The following is a 12,495-nucleotide window of genomic DNA, read 5'->3' on the forward strand; positions in this document are numbered from 1 at the left end:
AAGATAATAATTTTCAATCAACGAATGCTCATTAAAAAGTATGGATCCCTACCCTTTAAAACATTTTTTTATTTATCCTGATACGATTTCCAGTTCACGAAATATCGTTATATAGATTCCAAGTTATAGACAAGTGAAATTGGTCAATGACAGACGCAACTAGTTTTTTTTTAAAACACATGCATTTATAGGAAAAAAATATAATATATTTGAAAGTAAAATTCTCGAAAGCTGTTTTTAAGAGAATTTTTCATGAATAGATACTGTGATAAAAGCGATATCCGATAATAACTTTCACTCTCAATGTAATATCTATTAGCAAAAAATATTTATCGACAACAATTTTCGAGAATATTATTTTCAAATCTATCATAAATTGCAGCATTTGTAGATTTATTCATAATTTCTATTTCAAGCATTGTAAATATTTTAAATTCTCATATCTTGGCAAACAATTAAGATATTAAAATAAAACAAAAAATGATTTTAATTGCATAATTTTTTGTTTATTTCTCGAATGAATTATGTAAATGGAATATTGAATATTAAATATATTTGTTGTAATTCATTACATATTATCTAGAAAATATAATGAAAAATAATTATGTTAATAAAACAATGTTATTAATTTCTACCAAGAATTTGACCAAAATTGATGCAAATTTCTAATAATAATTTTATAATAAATATATATTATAATAAATAAAAATAGGAAACTAATAAAATAAAACATATGTTTTATTATATATAAACTATTTTAATAATCTGATATAGTACAAGGGTTCATATAAATAAATAGCGCTTACATAATTTATATACATTAATTATTATATTTAAATTTAATTAAATTTAATATTTCATATATGTAATGAATAATAAAATTTTAACCTAATTAATCTAAAGAATATTATAATACAATTATTATTTCTATAATTACATTATAGAAATATATATGTGTATATATATAGTCATGAAAATGCATTAGATTCAATAGAAACAGCAATATAGTTTAATGTTTCAAATAATGTTATCTTTTCACTAATATTACACATGGTATTCATAAAATGACTATGAAAATAAAAATTCAACCATATATTCATTAATAATAAGTATTAATATCTATATATGGCAAATATATTTAGAAATTTAGAAATATTTAGAATTTTTTATAAATTGTTTAATAGCATGCACCAGTTTTTTTGTATTATTATAGTTTTTGAAATGTGTAAAATAACAAAATAAAGTAGTATATTTGAAAAATAAATTAATAATCATATTTTAGTATTAATATAGAAATACGATATATTTTTATGTCATTTAAATTTTTTCATTTTAAGTTTCATTATCAAGTTTTATGCATGAAGATGTAATAGAAAAACTAAGTTTTTGATATAACATCGAAAATCTATTTTTAAAAATTATTGCTTAATATATTATTTATAATTTTAATAATTATTATTTATATTTTTTAATATTAAATTTACAACAAATATTTATATACTTACAAGTCTTGTACAATATGCTAAACGGTTTTTATTTCCATATATTAATTAGTTTACAAAAAATATGGAAAAATATATATAAAAAAGTTATATAAAGAGACATAAATAATGAAGAAATAAAAAATTACAAATTATAAATTATGAAGTGACTTTATCAATATTTTTTATCTTTACCAGAATATTATCGTAAAAATTATCATAGAATATTTAAAATTTAAAAAGAATTACTTAAAAAATTATTTGAAATATTTTACATTTTTATAATATTTACTAAATAAGTAAAGTGAGTTTAGTGAAAAAATAGTATGAGTAAATTTTTTTCAAAAACGATACATTATTCCTCTTATGTCAAAGATACTAATATGCAAATTTTGTTTGAATAAAAACATGCATAGATAAATATGCTTCTTTTGTCCTTACATAATTATATATAGTATTATATACAGCATTATACACTATAATGATAAAACAATGTTTTATAGTAAAATTAAATTCTGATATAAATATTGACATCTTAAAAATATTGATCCCTAGTGATTATAAATTCATTTTTCTTTATTTATTATTCACAAATTAAGAAATTTAAATTCTTAATAAATAAAATATTTTAGTAATTAATTGATATTTTATTAATTTTTGTGTTTAGTTTAGACTTAAAATCAATCCTCCAAACATTTTTCACGAATATAATAATATACTGTATTTTATATTAAAATATAAATTTCTATAATGTATCCTAAAAATTAACAAGACTTCAATTTTCTTTTCAACTTTATTAATGAGTTATTAATGATTAATTACGGATATATTATTGCACTACAACAGATAATGTTAGATATATGCCGTTGACAAATCGCCGGACTTGAACAAACAATTAAAATAATATATATTCAGCCCAACTATAATGAGTATTTTTTATTAATAATTCGTTAATTGAAATTTTGTTTAACTTTACTTTCACAAAGGAAAAAGTTATTTAAAATTATCTTAGATAATATCAGTTAAACTTTATCTGTGAACTTAAAACATGCTGTATTAATACTCTATATTTTATGTTAAGATATAAACTTTCATAAGTTATAAAATTGCATATCCATATCTCTCGCATAAAAGGAACGAAGAATTATAAAATTTTATTGTAAAATGCCAACTCTTTATGTATAATATCAATCTTTGGAATCATATAAGTTTCTTTGTCTTAATTTAACTTTAATCAGAATTTTCACAAATGAAAGATTTTTTTACTTGAATATCATCATTTTTTTTATAAAGAACTATTGTGTAATGTATATAACAACTATTTATATAATATCAATTATATTTACAATAATATTTATTTATATTTGCTAATTAGATAATAATATAGCTTTTTGTTATTAAGTTAGACAGTATTAATTTTTTTAATAAATTTTACATGATTTTGCATGCATAATTATAATATTTCTTTAATTTCTTTAATTTTTTTAATTATGATTTCTTATCAGGAGATTTAGATAATTTTACTTGAATATCATCATTTTGTTTAGAATATTATTAATTTCATATAAATTGAATTTACTAAAATTGTATATATCTTTTATCTCCTCTCAATTTATTTGAAATAAAATTAAAAAATTGAATATAATATATTATATTCAGTTTCAACATCAATTAGTGATGTTTTACTGCATATATCAGAACTTATATAGATATTTTTTTTGAATATATTTTTTTCTAGATAGATATTCATCTTTCAACAATTTCTTTTTCATTTTTATTTATAAAAAAATACTGTTGTTACTTTTTTAATTTCATGTTTTTCAAATACTTTGCTTATTATTAAGAATATAAATTTTTTTTTCTTATTAAATATTATCAAAAATCTGCGAATTAAAAAATATCAAATTGTTTTTCTAATCATAATAATTTTTGTTTTTATTGACTAGTTCATATTGAGTAACTCTGTACTTATTAATTTATACAAATATTAATTGTATTTTTATTTTTGTTAATTATTATTTAATATTAATTAATAGTTTTGATCATCAATACAAAAATTATTATTAAAGTAAAAATTTTAAAAATAATAATAGTATAACAGAGGGATTTTTTAAAAATTTTTTTTTGGAATTATAATTTTAATAGATAAGATCATCATCATCTCATATATATATATATATATATATATATATATATATATATATATATATATATATATATATTTTCAATTTTAATGAAATAACATGTTTTATATACTTATTCAAATATTGTTGTTTTCTTAATTTGTATTTTTTCTTTTTATTTTTAAATTCTTTGAAATTTCTGAATCATTACAATAATATCAATTAAAAATTCAATGAAATTTGCTGTTTTTATTAAAAATATGATATAAAATTTTTTTAAAATTTACTATATATTACTTCTTTATATATTTGAAATAACAAATACATGTAAAATTTGCAATGAATAAAATCTCAATTTCACTTGACAATATGTTACTTTCTCTATAGTTATTTAAAGCCTAAAGTAGATACTAGTTAGAATATTTTTAAGGAGAAAGTATACATAAAGAAAAAAATTAATAAATTGTCATAATAATAAATCTTTGTAATATTATCATAATTTATGTATCTACATAAATAATTAAAATCTTATAATACTTCCTTATTCTCTGTGAATATCTATTCTGAGCATTTCATTTATAATAAAATCAAATATATTTTGAAAATGCATAAAAAAAATATTGATACGATTTTTATAAATAAATTTTCGTTTCTAAAAATATATCAAATATGTGTATTTAATTTTAATATTGAAGAAAAATAGTAAATTGATAAATACTGATTATTCTATTGTTAATAAACCAATAAAATGGTAAATTTATATATACATATGTTTATAATATAATGATATAATTTTATATTATTTAATATTAAGAGTAAAAAAAAATTTAATAAATATTTAAAACAATATTTATAAGTAAATAAATAAATAATGAAATCATACATTTCATTATTTGAAAATTTATATTAAAAAAATGATAAATATTTTTGATAACAAATGACATAATGTTATAAAATTTTCAATTTTTATCAGGTCATGTACAAGATAAATATTGATTAAATTTTGTTTAATAATCAATAATTCAATTTTTTCATTCATAAAAAGATTGATAAATTTAGGCTATAAATATAGGTTATAAATTATATTTAATAATATTAAAGTTAAAGATATATGTATAATAAAAAATATACCAAATACATTATATATATTTGAAACTATTAATAAATCTACATAGTTAATAAATATCTAAATTTATTATTTAATATTAATTTCATTTATTATTTAATATATTTATCTAAATATTTTATCCGATATTATTATAATATCTGATATAATTATTTAATACTCAGTTATAAAACATTTTTTAATCATTTTTAAATTAAAGATAAACTATAAAACATATAATTTATAAATATACCTTTAATTTTAAATATTTCATTATATATTTTTTATTTCTATAAGCTTTTTTTTTATATTCAAATCACAGATATTTATTTTAAATAAAATTGATACAAAATAACTATAGAATTTAATATGATATTCATTTTTTTAATATGTATTCATTTTCATAAATAAGATATCATATTTATAAAAGATAAATAAAATAATTCTTTTTAAAAATTGTTTTATCAAATAATTTTAATACATAACAGTAGCAACATGTCAATGGATAAAATCATGTTATAAAAAAACTTTATTCTGTACATCTATTACTAATTAAATAAATTTGTTTACCTATATGTATATAACATAACAGGAATCTCAATGTTATATCTGCAAATGAAAGTATAATTCCATTATACTTTCGTGTATTTCACATTCTCTTGTATGTAAATACGTAATGTAGTTTTTAAAACAACATTGTCATCATTGCAAATATGTAATAATTTAATAACAAAAAATCACATTAGTTTTTCATTTTATACTCTTCCACTATCCCAGGCCTAGTACATACTTTGGTAAATTGTATGCAAATCGCGGGATTGCCATGAAAACAGACATTCTGCAAAGAAATTATAAAATATAATTGATTCTCTCGTTATGAATAAATATTTATATTTATATATAATTTATTTCTAATGTTGATTAATTAATGTGTATATTTTTCAATAATTATTAATATTTATATATTATGATTTATATATTAAGTTATATATTACATATTGGTTTGCAAACTAATTTCTCTTTTACTATTATTATTTATTATTATTATTATTATTATTATTATTATTATAATTATAATTATATATATATATATATATATATATAGATAAAATATTAATATATTTGTTTACAGTCTCAATCAGAATCAATCCTCTAATATTAATTATATATGCAATTATATTATCTATATATTTTATTTGATACAAATATTAAAAAAGATTTTTAAATATTATATAAATAAAATCAGAAAAATATTTAAGAAAATTATATTTTATCTTAATATACACATTAATATTATTTATTATATGAATCTCTAATAAAAATTTTGTGACAAAGATAAAAGAGAAAATTTTTTATATATCTAAAGTTCATCTTTACATGAAAGTTACTCTAAAGTTTTATTTTATTAGGATTAATTTTACATATCTAAAGCATCTCGTTTATTTAAATATACTGAAATTTTTTAAAAAAAGAATGCTATAAAAATGTAAAAAAAAAAATTTTTACAAAATTTTTTATCCATAATAGATATTATTATATCATATAAAGTTAATCTTTATTTTTTTAAATAAAATCATATATTTTTTAATAGATTAATTAATGCAACAAATTTTTATTTGCTACAAAAAAATATTAAACTATTTATGTTGAAAAATTACTTATATTTATAAAATAAATTGTTAATAGAAAAACTATTATATATTTTGTATAAAAAGTGTTGTCAATTCATAATTCAAATTATATGCAATTTATAAAAAATAATTTAATAAATAAATAAAACTTATCGAAAAATTTATACTTCTTTAATATAATGTTGCATTTTTGAAGATAAGTAAATTTTAATGAACATTAATTACATGTGCAAATAATGCATTAATTTAATAATGTATTAAAATATTAAAAGAGAAATTAGTTTCCAAGTTATTTGCAATTTATATTAGTGAAAGCTTTCATAATTAATAGATACTAATTTATGAAGCATTCAGCATAATTTAAGCAAACATATTAAAATCTATATACATATGTACTACTTACTATAAGCAATGTAGTTTAATGTTGAAAATTTCAACCACCATGTTAGATGTTCCATCACCATAAAATACAATTTTTTATTTAATTACAAGATGCTATATACTAATAAACATATCATATAAATATATAATATTTTAAATATTTAAAAATATATTTTATTTATTTATTAAATGTTACAATAAATTTTATTTAAATGCATTAATAAAAATTTGATTTAAAATTTAATTTTTCATATTATATAAATAAATATAAATATGAGTATATGAAATAAATTTTTATGTATTATGTATAAAGTATTGACTGACATTTCATAAATAAAAAAGGAAATCATATAAGTTTGATTTATTTAGATAGTTTATAGTTTTTAAAATGTAACTAAATACTAAATATATTGCAATACAAATAATGAACTTTTCAAAAAATATTCAAAAAAAATATCTTATTTTTACATTATAGCATCATTGTATAATAGCATTATATATCATTATAAAAATATTTTAAATTTTAAAACACCTTTTAAATTGATAATAATTTTTTCTGAAATCATGAAAGCAATAATATACACAAGCATTATAAATTTATTCATATTTAAGTAATATAAAAGTTTTTTATATTTTATTACAAAACAACATATTTACAATATTTATATGCTACTGATGGATTCTTCTTTCTAAATGATTTCTTAACAATATTGTTTATCTTGGTAAATTAATATAATATTTATGGCACTTGTTTATATATATATATATATATCACATCAAACTAAATATATTCAAACTAAAATAATTCTAAACTGAATAAGATATAAACTAATACTGCGCGCTGAATTTCTTTTGAAATTTTATGACATATTTCTTGCAAGGGAAATGCTGAAACATATGAATAATGTATTTAATTCATATACTGACTTAATTTTTTATGCATATTAAATTCATGCATCTAATTTTCAGCAATCCATATTATAGTAAAACAGAATCCATAATAATCTATAATAAAACAGAAATTAATTTAATTAACCCTTTGAGTATTTTATTCATATATTACACAGGTATCTTGAAATCCTTAAAAAAATAATTTACTTTATAACAAAATGTTTAGTTATGAATAAACAAAACTAAATATCTAGTAAAAGATGTTTTTTTAATTTGTTCAATTTTATATTTAATGGATATATATTTTATAGAAATTTAATTATTGTTTAAGAGAAAATTATTTAAATGAAGATATACTATATTATTATATTTTGTTATTAATAAATAATAAAAATATGTTGTTGTTAAATGTGTAAATGAAAGAAAGACAATAGAAAAATAAGATAAGAGAAGATTAAGATATACTTTATACTTATTATAATTATTTTATAATATAATAAATGTATTTTATATAATTATAAAAACAGTTATAAATATTAGATTGCCAAAAAAATTTTTTATCATATTTATATTAACAAACACTCAAAGGATTAAATAAAAGAAAGTTAAGTACAGATTGATAGTTAAATTAGAAATAATTAAAAGATAACTATTGATATTTGAAATAATAATAATATTTTCTAATATTAGTATGTGCTATTTTTTGTGAAAGTTCATTCATAATTAGTAATGCAAGTGTTTCATCATTATCATTTTAGAATATAAAAAGATGTATATTTAGTTATAGTATGAGGATTAGTAAAATAAATTATACATATTAAATTTTATATAATTATAATATAAATTTGTTTGGTCTTGTTATTTATTACTTAATAATTAATAGTTATTACTAATTTCTACTTGTTTGTATTTGTATAATATTTTTAATTTACATATTATATTATTAATTAACAATTAAAATATTAAATAACATATTTATTTTAAAATTTTCTATCAGATTTCTATAACTTTTGTGAAATATTATTTCAATTGCTCACAATTTTATGTTTTTAATATTTGACATTATTTTTAACTAATTTTATATGAATAAGAAATTATCTTTTTTTTTTCTTTCTTTCAAATTAATTTATTAAAATTAATTAAAATAACTTTTTAAAATATAAATCTTTTCTTTTTTAATATTTAAATTATTAAAACAAATAAAATTTAAAAAAAAATTTGAATATTTTGTATTGCAACTAGCTTCCACTAAGAACATCTTATTAATTACTAAATTAAAATATTTCTTATTATTAAAAAATTAAAATAATGAAATATATTATAATTTATGCAAATAAACAAAATATTTTCATTATACATAGAAGTGCTTAAAATATGTATCAATTATTATATGCAAAAGAATTAATAATAATAGCTGAGAATAGAAATTAAATGGCAAAAATATCTGTAGAATTATACATCAACTCTGTTGGTTTCAACATCACCAGAATAATGTTGAAGCCACCAATTATGTACGTACGAAAATGCAAGTCCGTTGTAAATCCAAGCTCGCCAGCCTATTCTCGTTTCATTATCTATTCTAGATTCAAGACTTTGGCATAGCGCTTTTCGGTCGTGACTTCTTCCACTTCGTAAATCACAAAGTAATCTCTTTCGACACTCGTCACTACATGCCGGCCTTACAGGAGAATTCTTATAATAATGTCTAAAAACATAACAATATGTAATCATTTTTTAAAAATTTAAATTAGATTTTATTAATTCAAATTTTAATTTTATAAACTTTAATATTATAATATTTTTTAAATTAAAAATTTTTTTAATATTAATATAAATAACTTAATATGATTTTTTTGTAGGAAATAATGAACTATATTAGTATAATAAAAACTATATAGTCCTAAAAAAATAAAAGTCTTAATAATGTATAATGTACGTTTTTGTATTAAACTTTTATAAAAACATTTTTTTCAACATTTTTTCTTTAAAAGATATTTTGCTTATATATTAGATAAAAGATATAATAAATAATACTTACAAATGTAATTACATATTTATTATTTCTATTCATTATTAATTAAAAATATAGAATTATGCGAAAAATTTTTAAAATCAATTTAAAATTCTGTATTACAAAAATTTGTTCACAAATTTATAAGAGATAAAAGAAATTATATTGATATTTATAGCATTAGTTTTGAATTGTTGATAGAATAGTAATATTAAATTATATTTTTATTATTTTTAATAATATATATTTATTATAAATTTATTATAATATATATATAAATATTTATTATAAATATATTTTTATTATTTATTATTTTTATAGAATTTTTAATCGATATATATACGTAGATAAAAGTTGAAAAAGTTAATTTTAAAAATCATATAAACTATAATACAAAAATTTTTCATACATGTGATATAATCAAACATATATGTTAAAATATTTTTTTAACTTTCGAAACAACTCGATGAAACTTACTTATAATATAAATCGAAAAGTGATGGCTCATTGCTCATTTTATCTATCAAAGAATCCCAATCCTTAGGCAAAAGTGATGACATTTGATATGCTTGTCTAGCACTATACATTTTGTGCCAAATAGGATAATCATAAAGATTCGCTTCTTTTAAATTCATTACCCAAGTTTCATGATCTACGACCATCTGTAAAAAGATTATCATATTAATAAAATAGAGTGATAACATTTTTTTTTTTTTTTTTTACAAAATTTTGTCGATTATAATTTCGATAATTTTGAAAAGAAAAAAATATCATAAAAATTCAATTTAGCTTTAAAAGAAATTCAAATTGACTGTTATTACATATAAAATATTAAATTGATCACATTAAATATGATTTCAAATTGTGTATTTTTGAGAATTCTTCAGAATTCTTCTATTTCAGAATTCTTGAATATCAAAATCATTAGCAAAAACAAAAAATTTCTCATATTCATTTCATTATATATCTGATGAATAAACTTATATATCAATTAATCAAAAATAATAAAGTAATATTTTATTTCTCTCTTTTTTTTTTTTTATGTAATACGTATTACAAACAACTGAATTGCGAAAAATTATAATTTTTAGATAATTTTAAGAAATCCTGCTCTACAAAAATATGGAAAGCTTTGTTCTAATCGTATTCATAATTCTCAATTTATAATTATATTTCATAACATATCTAATTAATGAAATTTGTTAAAATTTATGAAATATATTAGATATAAAATTTTATATTAAATATTAACTTTCATATTTTAAAAATTTTTACAAATTATAGAAATAGAAATTTACCCTCGTTGTTTTAGGATGATCCCCGTCTACGTAATATATTCTGTATCCTGGATTGAGTTCATAATAAGGAGTAACCGATGGCCCGACATAAGCTATGCTCAGAGCTCTGCCAAGATCAGCGATATCGTAAAATAGTTCGAACTCATCGTAATGGGTATGCCCGAAAAATTGTGCCGTGATTGTGGATTCGTATCTATTATTAAAATAATCATTGTATTTATAATTTTTTAAACAAAATTCTTAAAAAAACTTATTATATTAATTGAAACTTAAATACAGATTTACTTTATTATTTGAATATATTACGCTTTAAATATTTGCTTCTTGAGTATTGACAATCTAATAATTTAATGATATTCTTGAATTATATATATGTCGTTTTTAGAGAATGTGAATTATATATCGATTGGTTTCTTAGTCTTTTAAATATTTCCTATACTAACCTATTAATGATCTCGTAATAATTTCGAGACCATACTTTCAAACAATCCGAATGTCCAGGTGGTATATGGCCGATAATATGAACTTTCTCGCCATTCATTTCAGCTCCTTGTAATTCATAGACCAACCACTGAAGTTCACTCACTGGATCCGTGCTATTTATTAGCAACCACCAATTCTTATTATTACAGTAATTCATGTTTACAGAAAGGATTCTAAATCCTGGTCGCACTAAAACCGAGTAAAATGCACCACGTCGAACAGTGTGCGAAACACCTGCTGGTAACCATCGTCTCCAATGTTTATCAAGCGCATCATACAACCAAGATATACTATTTTCTTTAGGAATAAATGATGGTGGAAAACTGAAACATTTATGAATTATTTTTTTTCTCTCTCTTTTCTTTTTTAATTCAATCATACAACGTTATTATCAAACTTATCAAATTTTGCAAGAGTTATTCATTTTTTGCACTGCAGTTTTCTCTATCTTGTATTAATCTTATAGTAATTCCGATTTTTTGAATTATTTATTTGTGTTATTCAGTTAAATTTTAAATTATTTTTAACGAAATAACATGTATCTAAACTATTACTATTAACAAAATTTTTAATCTTATATAATTATTTTGTGTTTTTATTAGTTTCTTGTTTTCTTACATTGTATAAATAAAGCAAAGTAAGGAGAATAAAATATTATTTTTTTCTATTTATTTAAGAAAAACCTTAAACGCCTTATACTAGAAAAAAATAAAAAAATCCACTTAAATTTGATCTTTCAAAAATCAGGAGAAACGAAATTTACAAATATTGCAATAGAATGATTCCAGAAATAAATAAAATCTTAAGAGTTTTTTCCTTTTCTTTAAAAATTTATGACGAGTAAAAAAGATGATCTTAAATTATTAGAAAAATATTCTAAATTTAGAAAGTAAAGGAATATACCTATTAACAGGAGAACTTTCATGATTTCCCAGTGCTGGGAATATCGGTATTCCGGGAAACATTTCAATAAGCTGTATTACAGTATCGTGCAAAACTTTCAAATTTTCTTCTCGCGTTTGATTCCACACATCATGGGGTGGTATATCACCGGTCCATAGAATGTAATCTATATCCTGTATTAAATTGAA

At 18.2% G+C, this 12,495-nt stretch overlaps 1 protein-coding gene across 5 annotated transcripts in view; it reads right to left on the reverse strand.

Moving 5' to 3' along the window:
- Positions 1-5,165: 5,165 nt before the first annotated feature.
- Positions 5,166-12,495, reverse strand: part of LOC100870668 (sphingomyelin phosphodiesterase) — a 38,689-nt gene continuing 31,359 nt past the window's right edge. For 3 of the 5 annotated variants that reach the window (XM_086912614.1, XM_086912621.1, XM_086912627.1), the window contains exons 6-11: positions 12,308-12,480; positions 11,365-11,727; positions 10,922-11,114; positions 10,101-10,285; positions 9,132-9,317; positions 5,166-5,547 (exon numbers count right to left, since the gene is read on the reverse strand). In XM_086912614.1, coding sequence (XP_086768740.1) covers positions 5,478-5,547; positions 9,132-9,317; positions 10,101-10,285; positions 10,922-11,114; positions 11,365-11,727; positions 12,308-12,480 — 1,170 coding nt within the window. In that variant the 3' untranslated portion in view covers positions 5,166-5,477. Of the gene's footprint in view, positions 5,548-7,300; positions 7,610-9,131; positions 9,318-10,100; positions 10,286-10,921; positions 11,115-11,364; positions 11,728-12,307; positions 12,481-12,495 lie in introns of those variants that run through there. The other 2 variants (XM_003695019.4, XM_086912634.1) reach the window with 1 other exon arrangement.

This window comes from Apis florea, unplaced genomic scaffold, assembly GCF_048593485.1.
Source record: "Apis florea isolate Af1SG1 unplaced genomic scaffold, ASM4859348v1 contig_1794_pilon, whole genome shotgun sequence".
In the NCBI taxonomy this organism is placed as follows: domain Eukaryota; kingdom Metazoa; phylum Arthropoda; class Insecta; order Hymenoptera; family Apidae; genus Apis; species Apis florea.